Source organism: Notolepis coatsorum, assembly GCF_963971535.1.
Source record: "Notolepis coatsorum genome assembly, chromosome: 9".
In the NCBI taxonomy this organism is placed as follows: Eukaryota; Metazoa; Chordata; class Actinopteri; order Aulopiformes; family Paralepididae; genus Notolepis; species Notolepis coatsorum.
This window is the reverse complement of record NC_140173.1, coordinates 121,775,606-121,791,954: the sequence shown is the minus strand read 5'-3', so window position 1 is coordinate 121,791,954 and position 16,349 is coordinate 121,775,606. Positions and strand designations below refer to the sequence as shown.

The following is a 16,349-nucleotide window of genomic DNA, read 5'->3' as shown; positions in this document are numbered from 1 at the left end:
GGGGAGTTCCTCCCAGGTGCCACAGCCCCCTGGTCAGCTGCGACTCATCGCTTGGCCATCCGAGACGCCGCCAGCACTTTTGCTCCCATGCCCGTGCATCACTGTTTTCCCCTGTCCTACATCCCCAAGGACTTGATGTCAGCCCTGTACGTGTTCATCCGCCGCAATTCCACCGTTCTCCACTCCAGGCTCCGTACGATGGGCCCTTCCGGGTCCTGGAAGCGGGGCCCAAGAGCTTTATGGTGGACAGAGGGGGGCTTCAAGAGCGGATATCGGTGGACCATTTGAAGCCTGCACACGTGGCCCCGGACGGGCCGGTGGAGCTGGCTCAGCCCCGACGGCGCGGCCGTCCACCCAACCCCACTCCTGCCGCAAGCTTGCGGCCCGTGTCTACCTCTACCCCGGCAGCAGCCCTGGACTCTCCCCCAGTCCAGCCTCGCCGCCGGCGCGGACGGCCGCCGGCCCGTACCCTTCCCCCTTCCCCCCTGACTGTTAAGCGCAGTCGTTATGGTCGGGTAGTCAGGCCTCCTACGAGGGGCTGAGTGCTTTGGGGGGGTTTGTATGGGTTGGGATTGCAGGGTATGTCTACTCTGGGTGTTCGGGGGGGGGCTGTGTGGTGTCACATTGAGGGAGTCTCTCACTCCAGAGTTGAAGGGTCACAGGGGAGGAGATATAGGAGAGTGGTAGGTGTGTGTACAGCATTGTTTTTGTGAATGAAATAAAGTAGGAAGTAACTGGAGGACCTGTCACGCTCGTCATTGTATCGCCTCTTCCCACAATATAATAATATATATTCCAGATGGGGAAATTCCTTTTACCCAAGGAATTTGCACGACGCTGTGGGTGTTGAATTGGAACGTGACATGTTTCTCTGTTCAAGACAGCGGCAGAGGCTTCTGTAGTAACAGCAATTTCTCAGGGAGAGTGGTAGCGGTGTAGTGAAATGCGTCATTACACAAACAAGAGTGGTAGAGAAACCTCTCCCTCCTTGATACGGTGCTTCCACCACCACCAGCTATAGCGTTTCAACTCTCCCTCTCCGGCTGCAGGACAAACAAGACATGCTTGTTCTCATGAGACAGGACAGGGGAAAGTAAAGTAAAGTCTTTATACTGTACACACACATGCACACAAACAAACATACAAACAAACAAACAAACAAACACACAAACAAACAAACAAACAAACAAACAGAGACAGAGACAGATGGAAAATGACAGACACAAGGGATGGGAGGGTATGACAATTGTATCTTACGACCAAAATTACCTTATTACTTATTATATTGTGTTTTTCAGAATAATCTCAGGTATCCAAAAGCACTAATACCATGTATAAACAATAAACGACAAATAAATTAAATTATGAGCACTATGCATCCAATGTAATAAAAAAAGTCAACCAACGAACGCGATTCTTGTACCGGATCCCCGCTCTGGTAAACAAGAATACCCTGAAGACTCTAGCAGGAGCACTCATTCAAGGGTACTACGACTATGCTTGCACCTCATGGTACCAAAGCACCTCAAAGGCACTAAAAAACAAATTACAAACATCTCAAAACAAGCTAGTCAGACTACTACTTGACCTGACTCCTAGAACCCACCTCACCCCTGCCCACTTTGACAACCTAGGATGGCTTAGAGTAGACGACAGAGTACAGCAACTTGCAATGGGCCTGGTCTACAAGATACACTACGCGACCAAGGTACCCATGTACATGTCAAAATACTTCCCAAAGGTCAGTGAATACCACGATCACAACACCAGAGGGAGCTCCACAAATCATGTAAAACCCAGATTCGGATCAAACAAGGGACTAAACACGTTTCGCAATTATGCCACATCAATGTGGAACGCCCTGCCTAAAGCTGTAAAGGAATGTGAATCACTACCCACCTTCAAAAACACTCTCAAAAAACACCTACGTGAGACTGCAATTCGAAACTGGCCCCTACAAATGTCCTAACCTAGTTGTACAGTAAATGACCAAGTAAGGCTTTGTCAATATTCCAATGTACAGTGTAAAATGTGTGTGTGTCCCCTTCCCACCCCCCCCCCCCCCCCCCACCTCCAATGTACAGCCCTCACCCAACCCACCCAACCCCACCCCACCCAACCAACCTCCTCCAATGTACAGTTTCTATGCCAAATGTATATACACTCCTTTTCTGGACACTTTTGTATCACAAACAGTACTGTATTTGCAAATCTGATATGTCATAAATGTATAGATGTAGCAGTACTGTCTATCTGTATGTCATGTATGTCATATATGTTATGATGAATTGAAAATGGGGGACCCTGATGTAAACAAGTCGAAAGTCTTTCTCTGGTCTGCATCCCCTTAACAATTGTATGTATTGAGCTGTACTGTACTGTACCCATTCTGCAATCTGTTAATACACTTTTCAATCAATCAATCAATCAATCAATGCACTGTTTGCATCAACATAACCATATGTAATGTAAAGAGTTGCAATTAATATGAAATGCCTAATTAATTTTATTTGTATCTGTTTGATGAGGTGCAAGCCATACTACGGTAAATGTTTAAGTAGGAAAGAAATGTTTAAATCGAGAACAATGTAAACCAACGTACAGTAGTGTATGTTGATTAGTTATCACATGTGGTTGATTGGTCTATCCTATTTTACTCAACGTGGCTATCTATTGAAAATGCCTGACAGGGATGTTGGGGGGCGAGAGCCATCCAATAGGAGACTAACTCCAACTGTAACTGTGCATGTGTCATACCCGAATGTTTCACACGATATGACGAGTGACATTTTTGGGTAAAACCAGGAAACTTGCTGGGATGATGCAGCGCCGTGATTGGCCCACTTGCTTTGAGCCGCACATTTCCGTATTTACCTTGATGTGTGTGAAGACGGCATTGCTCTCGTGTGGATGAGAGATCAGAGAAGATCAAAGAAGGTCTGTGTGTAAAATGACTTGTAAAGATTGCAAGGTGCCACAACATTCATTGTGAAATATTACCCCTGAATAATTGCTTAAACAGCTTGGAAAAAACGTTCAGATAAGTGTGCACGTAAGTGGGGATGCAACAGGGGGCAAACACCCCCCCCTCTCTATCGTTTCCTTTCCCGGCTGCCTCCAGTGCATGGATTATTACCATGACGACTACAAGGTCATTGTATCAAGCTCTGATCACTCCTCTAACTGCCCCAATGTTCCCACTGTCCAAACTTGGATGAATGTTCACAACCCCAGCAACTACCGCTGGCAAAAGACCGGCACAGTTAAACGTGGAGGTATATCTTGGCCTTTAGAAGGGTGAAAAATATCCCCAACATTGTCACTGCCGATGGTTATTGAAGGAAAGCAAGCACACATTGCATGCTGTGCTCGTGTGGTCATGACTGTGTTGGTTGACGTTGGTTGATGCTGGACAGTATTTACAACAATGTGGCTTTTTAAATTGGAAACAGTATACCAACTGTTGAATATTTTACTAGGGATGTCCAGATCCGATCACGTGATTTTCCGAAGATTGCCATTGAATGTTGACGTTATCCAGGTGAAAAGTTAACTTCATTCAAGCGAGGCATTGCAATCCTTGACATAAATCATTTGATGTATAATTAAATCAAAGGAAATGCGTTTGGGTCTGAGAGTGTGGCTGGTCTGCCGTTCTGCAGCTGGATACTATTGGTTTGTTTTGGCTAAATTCTTCTGCTCTGTGTGACAATAAATAAATGAATGGTGATATGCAATTTAAAACCAAAACTAAGGCCTCAGTATGAGTTTAAGACGTGAACATGGTCATGTTTGTTGAATAAAAAAAAAAAAGTAAAAAAAGAAAAAAATGATCGGATCGGGAAATATCGGTATCGGTAGATACTCAAAATCACATGATCGGGATCGGATCGGGAGCAAAAAAACGTGATCGGGACATCCCTATATTTTACTGTGGTATAATGTGAAAACCAGTAACCCTCCCATCCACATACCACCTTAATTTTCAAATGAAATGACAAGTACTATGTAGAATAATACTCATTGATACCAAACAAACAAACAGAAAGAACAATTTTTGAAGAGTTGCTTTTAATTCAAATGGAGTTCAGAACAGATCGTTGAAAGGCTGATTTTAATTTAAATGGATTTGTATTCTCCGGTCCTCTCCAAATAATGATACCACTGAAACATTGCTTTGATGATAATACTACAGATTTGCTATGGCAATCTCTCTCAATTACCAGCTTTCAAAGAAACTCAAAATCAAAGTCAACTTCATTGTCAATTCTCCATTTGTGCAAGACATACAGACATTTGAAATTTGAGGGCAGGAGACTGAAGAAGCGTTGTGAGGGTTGGGTGATGTCGCCTGTGATGCAGAATGTTTTGCGGGCCAGGCATGTGTTATAAATGTCCTGGAGGGAGGGGAGGGGGGCACCAACAATCCGCTCAGCTGTTCTGACCATGCGCTGCAGGGTCCTGTGGCAGGATGCCGTGCAGCCACCGTACCATGGGGTTATGCAGCTGGTCAGGAGGCTCTCGATGGTGCCCCGGTAGAAGGAGCACATGATGGGAACTGAGGCTCCAGCTCTTCTCAGTTTGCGGAGGAAGTAGAGGCGCTGCTGAGATTTCTTGGCCAGTGATGCAGTGTTGGTGTTCCAGAAGAGGTCCTCTGTGATGAGCACACCCAGGAATTTGGTGCTGCTCACTCTCTCCACCATCGCACCGTTGATGGTCAGTGGAGGGTGCTGGATGTGCGCTCTCCGGAAGTTGACAACAATCTCCTTAGTTTTCTCTACATTGAGAATGAGATTGTTGTTCCCACACCACATGGTCAGTTGCAGGGTTCCCACAGACATTGCAAAATGTAATTCAAGGACTTAGGAGTGCTGTTGAGGGCTTCAAAGTGAGCATAGAAGTCGTTTAGGTTGTTGAAGCTCGTCTTCTCACGATATCAAAAGGTCAGCCATCAAAGCCTCTTCACAGTAGGCTACCCTAATAAATATCATTGATTGATTGATTGATTGAAAACTTTATTAACAGATTGCAGAATGGGTACAATACAGTACAGCTCGATACACACAATTGTTAAGGGGATGCAGACCAGAGAAAGACTTTAGTCTTGTTTACATCAGGGTCCCCCATTTTCAATTCATCATACTATTGTTAAGCTTATTTTGTGTACTTGTAATTTAGAAAGTGGACAATTAAGATGTCCAATTCACACTTCAAATGTCATGTACTGTATGAAGAAAGAAACAAAACACAGAAAAGTACAGACAAGCAGTCATGTCTCTTCTTCACAGACATTCTCCAGGGAAACACACAGTGGCCACTGTCTGCTCGGCTCTGGTCTATTCATGCTCTCTAATGCTCAAGAACCCCTTGTGGGGCAAGAAGGTGTTTTCCTAGATGCTGCCATCAGTGTGAGCGGCACAGAAACTGTTACTCCCTTCTGCAAACCAGGCTTCTGATGTCTTGTTAAGACCAGTAAATAATGTTAACCTTTCCGAAAAAACATCGCCTAGAGTCTTTCCCCCCTCTTTCTTATTATTTATTTATAAAAAAGAATTTGTTGTGATTATTGGATAGTATAACAGCAAGTATAGCATAGGGACATAGAAGTAAAAACTGTATATTGTATAGTAGTGTACATAGGACCCAGTGCCTTTAAGTGATTTATTAACATGTCTATTTTTCTCCGGGCAAGACGAGCGGTTATAACGCTCGGATTGAGAAGAATCAAATACTCCCGATACATGTTGTGTGGTGGATTATGTTGGCGACACGATGGACATCAATACATGGAATGGCGATCAGATAATTGGAATATTCTTTTTGGGGTACATCCTAGTCAAGGTAAGGGCCATGGCCGCCTAGTTATAGTTGAAAGTGGGGGTGCAAGATTATTAAGTGACAGGCAAGGGGTGGTTTGGAGGGGGTCCGGCACGACGGCCCGGCAGATTTTCTTTAATTTAATGAACACCTGTACGTGCAATTTCCTGCAATATAGAGCCTTCAATCTTGACCAATAAAGCTGCTCTTTTCACTATAAAGCTCAATTTATATTGCAGTATGATAGCCAATTACTATAATAATAACTATCATGTTATCTTCTATCGTTCTATAATTCATTCTTCATTCTTCTTTTATTTTCATTTCAGGTAGTTAAGAGACATTAAGATAATTGAAGGCTGGCATCTGTAAATGCAGATATAAGTACTTTATTCTTATTTTATTATCATTATTATCATTATTTTATCAGAAAATAAGTGGTATTTGATGGAAAATATGAAAGTTAATGCTTGAAGGAAAATGGACTTCGGAAATCAGTTTTTTATTTACTGTTCTGTAAAAGTATTGTCTATGTTTTGTGTGGACCCCAGGAAGACGAGTTGTTGTCATGCAACAGCTAATGGGGATCCTAATAAACTCTAATGGGCTTCGATCTACCAGGTAGCTAGCTTAGCTAGTCAAACACACATGAATGAATGAATGAATGAAAACTTTATTTAACAGATTGCAGAATGGGTACAATACAGTACGGCTCAATACACACAATTGTTAAGGGGATGCAGACCAGAGAAAGACGTGTGTCTTGTTTACATCAGGGTCCCCCATTTTCAATTCAACACAAACACTGGTTGATGTTACTAGCTAGCTAGCAAACGTCAGCTAACCGCTAGCTAACATAAAGAGTGACCTGTAATTCAATGCAGCGAAAATGAAGAGATGGTGATGATTATAAATGTGTTTTATTGTATTGAGTGGTAGAAGTAAAGACATGTCTAACATATCCCTTGTTTGAACAACTTACTGGAAAGGTCTGCCACCAATGACAGACTCGGTCGTGGTGATATTTACACATGCACTCAGCCTACCTGCATCATGCGCAACTGACTGCTGGGGGTGGGAGGCAGTTGATCAAACCATTGTGAGCGAAATGCGGGGGGGGGGGGGGGGGCACACGTTTGCTCCCCCAAGTTCAATTGTGGGGATGCACCTGCTCCATTTGCTCCATTGCTCAGGCGCCCGTGGTAAGGGCTATATGATATCAATCTTGCGTTGATCCAAGCATGCCTTCACTGTGATCCGAAAGTGTGTGTGTAACGTTACTCCACAACGTATGCCGTTGGTGGCGATCAGAGCATCAAAAAACGACCCCCCACCCCTTTCATGCATTCATGATGAAACATAATACCTATAATCTAGATTTGATTTGAGAATAGTAGCTAGTCCAGGCAAGAAATGGCAACGCTTTTAGTAGAATACACGCATATGGCTATTACTCAGCCTTTCTGGAATTACCCCAGACCACGCTATAACTATTCTTATATTCACCACGGTATAACACGGGAACGTATGGATGGAAAAATGTATTCTTTTTCACATATTGAACGATAGATATTTGATGTCAAATGGGCCATAGTATTGTATCCATAGCTATAATATAGAATATAATATAGCCCTGCAAACAAGGTGACAAAGTCCTATGTTTTAATGCTTGGCCTAGCTACCACAGGCCCAGACTAATCACCGGTGCCCAATGTGTTAAAATCATTGGTAAACAAAGGTAGTGCTGAAAATATACACTTTGACTGCTGTTTTGATAGGGTTAGGTTCTTTACTCTTGGCTACATTTAAAAAAGAAACACAACATCACTTAACTCATTCACGGCCAACCACGACTATAGTCGGGTTATCTCACCAACCGTTGAGCGCCAGAACCCGAGTATAGTCCGGGTTTCTATCGTTTTCATAGTTTTTTTTTTTTATTCGATTTTTTATTCTATCATTGGGACTCATTCTGAGACGCATAGATTGCAATGCCGGCCGAATCCTGCTAGGTGGCAGTATCGTCCACCCTTTTAAACCTTATTTCACACTGTGTGTTACATTATAGTCCGGGCAGAGAAATGGTACCCGGGCAAGTAAAAGGCTTCATTCAAGCCCTTTGGAACGCGTCCAGCACACTTCATGCATAGTTTGTCCCATTTCATGTCAGGGACCCGATGGACATCAATACTGGAAATCGCGATCAGACAATTGGAATATTCTTTTTGCAATACCTCCTATGAAAGGTAAGGACTATATAACATCAATCCTACTTTTACCTACAATGATTTCAAATCGATCGCAACGATCAACGTATTCAAAACATATGCCGTTGCTGACGATCAGAGCATCATAAAACGACCCCCCCCCCCCCCCTTTGATGCCTTCATGATGAAACATAATACATATTATATACCTTTGATTTGGAAATAATATCCTGTCCAGCTGAGCAAGGCGAACGACTTTCGCAAAATGCACATAGTGCTCCATAACTCAGCTTCCAGGAATTAGCCAGGATCAATCTGAAACTATACAATATTCACCACGGCATAACACGCGAACGTGTACATGAAATTTACTCTTTTTTACATGTTGGACGAGAGATAGTGACTGTCAAATGAGCCATAGTATTGTCTCCATAGCTAGAATATAGAATATAGATATAGCTCTGCAAACATTGTGACGCACAGTGTTACAAAGGGTCAGATTAAACCGAATATATATATTTATTGCTTGAGATCCTATGTATAATATTTGTATATCGTCTGATATCCCTTGTATATTCTTTGTACATATACACGGAATATCCCTTTACCTAGGTACAAGCCAGACCATAATATTCGTTCTCCTATTGGACAGCGATCCCCTAGGCGCCAACGGCCATACCCCCAATGCCGAGTTCAAAGCCACCGCCAAGGCTTGTCTCAACATGCCCAGTTTTGCGCAGTAATACGAGACAGAACTGAGGTTGGCACTAGATTATTCACCTTACGTATAAATACGTCGCAGGTGGATACAGCAGTAGTCTTGTCTTATCCTAAAACGTTCGTTCAACGTATGTTACCCTCAAACGTTAAAGCCTTCACCACGAGTCAACGACCAAGTGAAGTGAGCAACTTTGCGTCTAAATAGAGCACTTATAACCGCGTGCGAATAGGATAGTAAAAGTGTCAGAGCTTAGTGAAATAACGTCAAGTTCGACCTAGTTAATGTGAAGTACCGTGCACAGGAGAATCTACACCGGTGAATGCAGAGCCTTTTCCGGCTGGATTATATTGATTTTGGTACCGTGGTTGCTGGAGCAGAGAACCGTCTACCCCGCTGCTGTGTGGGATTTACCCGTGAGGAGCATCACTCGAGCCCGTCTCTAGGGAGAGGCTGGCTGGCTTTCATCCATGCTGCACGCATACTTGGATTATAGCTGCTGCTTTCGTCTGCCGATCAAGGGAGTAATGTACCGCCTCCCGTAGCTGGAGCTTATTGATTCCTCGTTGATCCAGACTTTTGCATCCGAACATTCCTCCCCCCTGCTGGCTTACAACCGGAGGGAACCCCTTAGTATCTCCAGCTGACCTACTAGTGTACCATATATAATTCTTATGCTACAGGTGGTATTAATTATCCCCTTCGTAATATGCTCATGGACTTACGCTCTTGACCTATTCATGCACATTCTTCGCCTTACAAGCGCAACTCTCATTCTTAATAAATGTAAGATAATCTTGGTGCTCTTCTAATAAATATTATAAACAGTACTTTCTTGTTAAGCCGTGTTATTGTGGGGGTGTTCATCACATATACCTGTGTACTGTATGGCCAGTAGTAATGTACATAACGCAGTAGTGGTTTAATGATACCATACTTATTCAATACAGTCAGGGAATTGTACCCCTCAGTTACAATTGGTCCTTCGAGCCGGAGGGTAATTAGCGTAATATTAATATAATATTAATATTGACATGGCCAGCGGTGAACACTCCACAAACGGTTCTCCTAAGCTAGATCGCCAGCAGCGTAGACGGCAGCCACCTCCTTACCTAGAGGACTACGCTGCCAGTCTACTACCTAGCTTTATACAGACGGTAAATACGGATAAAATAAATAAAGCGGATAGTCAAAGCATGTCAAAACCTACCGACCAGGCGACCCTGCCAGTAGAGACCCCAGTGGGTTCTAACGAAACTGACCAAGCCCACGGGGGGGACCAGGAGGGACATGACATGACTATACCCCCCGACAACGTCAACGGGACGGTCCCCGGAGAGCTCCAGGATAAAGAAAGCGATCCAGGGACAGAACCCGACCCACTACCAGAAGAGAAGCGCGCCCAGGAGACGGACCTCGAGGCGCGCCCAGAGAACAGATCTCCAACGAGCACTGCCAGAAGCCGATCACCTCCGTCAGTGTCTTCCCCCAGCGAAGCGGACAAGATGCTGGCGCAGGCATTCATCGCCACCCTGGCAGCCTCCACAGAACGCGATCGACTTCAAGCGCAACAACTAAGTGAGCGCGAACATTCTACCATGGAAAGAGAACGCCTCCAGGCTCAACAGACGAGCGAGCGCAAACACGCTGCAATCGAGCGAGAGCGCTTCCAGGCGCAACAAAGGAGTGAAGACGACCGCATAAGACTGGAGACCAGACGCCTTCAGACGGAAGAGAACATTGAAAGAAGCCGCGCCGATGCGCAGCACGCCGCCGCCAATGCACAGCACGCCGCCGCCAATGCACAGCTCCACGCCGCTCATGCCAGCGCCAATGCACAGCGCGACGCCGCCAATGCCCAGCGCGAAGCAGTGCGCGACGCCGCCCATGCCCAGCGCGAGGCAGAGCGCGACCGGCTGCAGGCGCAGATGGTAGAACAATTGATTGCCATGGCGACACCCCCTCTCTCCGCACGGAGCTCCCGGAGATCATCACGACAAGGGTCTAGGGCACATTCCCCTACCCGACCAAGCGACCCGGGACCCCGCCAACAGGAGGATTCTGTCCACGTCTCCGAACCCCCTCCCCGGCCGGTCCATACGAGACCCAGCAACCGGGAAGAACCGGCCTACGTCGCCGAGAGACTGAACAGAAGACTCCAGGACCTAGCAGAGGAAGAGGAAGAGGAGGAATGTCAAGCCGACCAGCAGCAACGTACTCTGGACCAGGAGGCCCAGTACAGCCCCGACCAGCAGCAACGTACTCTGGACCAGGAGGCCCAGTACAGCCCCGACGTCAGCCCCGAGGCCCTGCGTTACAGACCCCCGACTCAACTCAAGGGTGAGTTTGACGCACCGCCAGCCCCGAGGAACAGCACCTGGGTACCCGGGCCTTGGTACCCACCGAGTACCAGCCCACAACGACACGTACAGGGAGACTCGCCCAGGAGACCTCTCCCCCAACGCTCACCGATGTGCCAGCCATCCATGGCATCGTACCTTGGCACACCGACGTTCCCGGATTTTACACGCGAGGACAGAGCACAGTACACGGAGCTACGGATGTGCTTAGAGACTATGATGTCCGACGTCCCAGACGAGACGTACAAATATGCTATCCTCCTCAAGCACCTGAAGGTGCCCAGAGCGCATAATATAGCGCTGGCATATTCCAACTCAAGTACCCCATACACCGCGGCTCTAGTAGCCCTCGACCAACGTTATGGACGCATATGGGACTACGTGATACAAGAGATAAGAGACATCGACCGTCTCCCCCCAGCCAGAGACAACAGAGCATTAGATGACCTCTCTATCAAGGTACAGTCCCTGGTAGGGATGCTGGGGTCCCAAAAGGAAAAAGGGATATACGAACTGTACGCTAACTCTAATGTAGAAAGGATATTAGAGAAGCTCCCTCCCGCCCGACAAGAGCGTTTTCGGCGGCAGAGAGACCACCGCGACCCCAACGGCCCAGAGGCATCCCTCCTAGACTTATCTGACTTCCTCGCGAGAGAAGTCAGCAGCCTACGACTGGACACATTCGTGTGGAGTGGACCAAGCCCAAGAGATGGACCTCGGGGATCAAATGACAACCGCCGGTCGGTGACCGTTGTGCACCAAGCCGAATCAGTACCGCAGCACAAGAACCACAACACCCCCTTGACGAAAGAGGAGTGGAAGATTGAATGCCAGTACTGTGAAGGGGAACATCGGCTGTATCAATGCGACACTTTCGGGAAGCTGACCACGGACGAGGTGAGTCAGTGGATCAAAGACCACCGCCACTGCTTCCGCTGCGCGCGCAGCCATATGGCAGCTGAGTGTCGTTTGAAGAAGAAGTGCAGCAGGTGCGGCGGCACCCACTTGGAGGTCCTGCATGACATCAACAGGCGTCCGCCAGGACAACAGAGTGGGCCCGTCACGGTAATGTACCAGGCCAAGGCGGTGGCACCAGTACCGAAGAGCCACCAGACCGCCCCCTACTGTACCTACTGCGACGGCGGACACTGGCTGGCACAGTGCGCCGAATATAAGACACTGAACCACACTGATTGTAAACGGTAAGGCTAACATATTGTGTTTCACAGAAACAAAATTAGACTCATCTGTACAGGATCCAGAGATTGAAATTGAAAACTACTCAATAGTCAGGAGGGATAGGAACCAGTATGGAGGTGGCGTCTGTGTGTATATACACAAGGATACCAAATACATCAACCGTACTGACCTTAACCATGATGAAATTGAAACTGTTTGGATTGAAATCTTATTAGACAGGGCGAAACCGGTACTAGTAGGCACAATCTATAGACCACCAGAACAGAGTGGGTTTTATGACACACTTGATGGGTGTTTAGCTGGGGTGGAGGGGGTAGAAAAAATTCTTATTGGGGACTGGAACACGGATATGCTGCGTAAATCAGCACCCGTCTTCAAGGCCTTCAGTAGATTTTCTGACCTGCACGGTTTCAGCCAGCTAATCACACAACCCACAAGGGTATGCGATTCGACACAAACCACCATTGACCTCATTTTGACCTCTGACAAGTCCATGATCTCCAGTAAAGGGGTGATAGCATGCGGGTTAAGTGATCATTATATGATTTTCTGTACCCGCAAAAAGCTAAAACAGAAGGCCGGCTGTCACAAAACAGTCACATCTAGAGACCTCAAAACTTACTCTAGAGAGCAGGGTATCTGCAGGTTTAGCCCAGTCAGATTTAAGGCTTTTTAAGACTTTTTAATGCCACTCAGAATTAAATTTAATACCAATTTCACGATAACAAAATGGCAAAAATCATGGGTACTCTCAGTACACTCATTCAAGGGTACTACGACTATGCCTGCACCTCATGGTACCAAAGCACCTCAAAGGCACTAAAAACAAGATTACAAACATCACAAAACAAACTGGTCAGACTACTGCTTAACCTCACTCCTAAAACCCACTTTACCCCTGCCCACATTCAAACCGCTCTTAAAGAGCACCTACGGGAGACTGCAATTCGAAACTGGCCACCGTAAATGTCCAACCCCCCCCCCCCCCCTAATGTACAGTCTCATCCCCAACATATATATATAATATTTTCTGTTAGGATCTCTGGGTAACAGTACTGTATATTATTTGCATATCGTATATGTCACAAATGTAACAGTACTACAGTATAACCTGTATGTCATGTATGTCCCTATGCCATAAATGTCATGATGTCATGTATGTTTTTACTGTATTTATTTCTGTATATTTTATTTCATTTTTATTCTATTTTACTCTACTCTTATCCTAGGCAACTTGATTGATTTGTGTTATTATTCTAATTCGTGACCTGTCCTGTCTAAATGTTGAGCGATTTGCAGTGTCAAATTTCCCACGGGATAATAAAAGTATTTCTATTCTATCTATTCTATGTTGTGTATGTCAATATGAATTGAAAATGGGGGACCCTGATGTAAACAAGACAAACGTCTTTCTCTGGTCTGCATCCCCTTATTATTGTGTGTATTGAGCTGTACTGTATTGTACACATTCTGCAATCTGTTAAATAAAGTTTTCATTCATCCAGTTGTTTTGTTTTTGTGGTTTGGTTGAATGAATACTTTATTAACAGATTGCAGAATGGGTACAATACAGTACAGCTCAATACACACAATAATAAGGGGATGCAGACCAGAGAAAGACTTTCGTCTTGTTTACATCAGGGTCCCCCATTTTCAATTCATAGTGACATTTATGACATGCACAACATACATGACATCATGACATTTATGGCATAGGGACATACATGTATATATTACTGTTACATTTGTGACATATATGATATGCAAATATACAGTACTGTTACCCATAGATCCTAACATATATATATATATATATATATATATATATATATATATATATATATACATATACATATGATGGGGAGGAGATGTACATTAGGAGGGGGTAGGTGGGTGGTAAAAAATAACATAGGGTGGGGTGAAGCTCTCACTCTCATCAACACAAACGTGTCCTTGCCCTTGTTTACATCCGTGAAGAGATTTTTTGGATGCAAGAAGCCAATCCAAACCTGGCTATGTAGGACGTTTTATCTTTTCCACACGTGAATGTTTTAGCGACTTCAGAGTCAGGGAACATCGCTTGAAACACCTCTCCTAGTCCCTCATTTCCATTGTAGGACTGATGCTTTGCGACCGTATTTAGAACCCACAGTACCTCAGCTTCAAGGGTTGGCGTGGAGCCGAACGTTACCCGGACAGGTGCAGATGTAATTGGTGGTAGACCTACCTGTCCCTCAGCAGTTGATGTGGACGGCGTCGAAAAGAAATTTGATATTGAAGTTGTCTGCAGGCGGGTTTTTGTAGAGGTAACATGCTTAGCGCTGTGCATGTGTGACTCGACTGCTTTTATTCCCATCGTTCCCAGTTTAAAATCCTTTTTGCAGAGTTTGCAGCGGGCCTCGTACATGTCTTTCACTGGGACCAACCACGGTGCACTTTCCCATGTTAAATTAACGAGTGCAAATAAATACAAATCAATTAAACTAAACTAAATGTCAGCGTTATCGCTACGGCTTGAATAACGTGTTACCTATGCTCCGGTGTTCTGAAATAGCTCCCGACGGCGACACACATTAAGGACCACATTAAGGTTCCGCCCCACTGCGTACCGTTTGCGTGAAAGAAAAAAAAAAAGCCTGATTTATCTCCCGTTAATAGTTTCCCCCCAGATTTCACAATGAAACATAAGATGACATGGCATGTTTTTAAGACCTCCGGAAGTCGGATTTAAGACATTTTAAGACAAATTAAGGCCTTAATAGTTGATAGTTGAATTTAAGACTTTTTAAGACTTTTTAAGGTCCCGCGGACACCCTGAGAGAGGCCTTTAACCTAGAACTGGGGAGCTTGGACTGGTCAGATGAGCTCAGTGGTACACAGGTTGAAGAAACATGGCTTGGATTCAAAACCAAATTCACAGCAATACTCAACAACATGGCACCGATAAGAACCACCAGGGTTAAAAATCGCGCTGAGGCATGGATGCACACTGAAATACTGGCCGCTATGAAAACCAGAGACAAAAAATGCTCTGAACTTCATAAAAGTCAGACAAAGCTTTCCAAAAGCTCAAACAGTGAACTCCAAGCCCACGTGGTTGAACTAAAAATCCAAAGAAACAGACTAAGAAATGACGTAAACACCATGATCAGAACCGCAAAAAGAAATTTCATCAACGACAAAACTGAGGAAAACAAAAACAAACCCCGCGAACTTTGGAAATTACTCAATAATCAACTAGGCTGCAGTAAAAAACTTAAAACCAGATTCTCAAACATAAACATAAAGACGGACAACACGCTCATCACAGACAAGCTGGATGTAGCCAATTACTTAAACATCTTCTTCACAAACATAGCCACAACACTGGTAAACAAACTACCCTCCCACTCAGGGCATTATGGGGTAGAACACATAGTAGCATACTACAAAAACCTAGGGGTCCACAAAGACGACTTCAAACTTGAAATGGTAACAACCGATGAGGTACTCAAAAAATTGAGCGCCCTCCAACCTAACAAGGCCACTGGCCATGACAACATCCCCTCCAAATTCCTCAGAGACGCAGCAGCCGCCATCACCCCAGTCATCACACACATAATAAACCTCTCTATAAAACAGGGGCACGTCCCCAAGGACTTCAAAATTGCGAGAGTGACCCCTCTACACAAAAAGGGCAGCAAATTAGACCCAGGCAACTACCGCCCTGTTTCTATTCTTACCTCCATCTCGAAAGTCATGGAGAAAATAGTCTACGAACAGGTCGAAAAGTACCTGGCGGAAAAAAACCTAATCTACGAATTCCAATCTGGCTTCAGAACGTCCCACTCCACTGACACATGCCTCCTCTATTTGAACGACCACATCAAACAAGAGGTGGACGCTGGCAAATACTGCGGCATGGTCATGCTGGACCTACAAAAGGCCTTCGACACTGTCAATCACTCCATTCTAATGGACAAGCTAAAAGCAATTGGTTTTGATAGCCTATCAGTGAGCTGGATGCAATCCTACCTGGAGGGGAGAGAACAGATGGTAGAGGTAAAC

The 16,349-nt window shown here is 45.1% G+C and overlaps 1 protein-coding gene across 1 annotated transcript in view; it reads right to left on the bottom strand.

Moving 5' to 3' along the window:
• LOC311234736 (protocadherin-15-like) overlaps window positions 1–16,349 on the bottom strand; it is a gene marked incomplete at its 3' end in the record, with an annotated part of 504,680 nt that overhangs the window by 266,616 nt on the left and 221,715 nt on the right. Inside the window, exons 12-13 of the mRNA XM_084321979.1 lie at window positions 4,446–4,775; window positions 121–215 (exon numbers count right to left, since the gene is read on the bottom strand). Of these exons, the coding sequence (XP_084178105.1) occupies window positions 121–215; window positions 4,446–4,775 (425 nt within the window). The remainder of the gene's footprint in view (window positions 1–120; window positions 216–4,445; window positions 4,776–16,349) is intronic.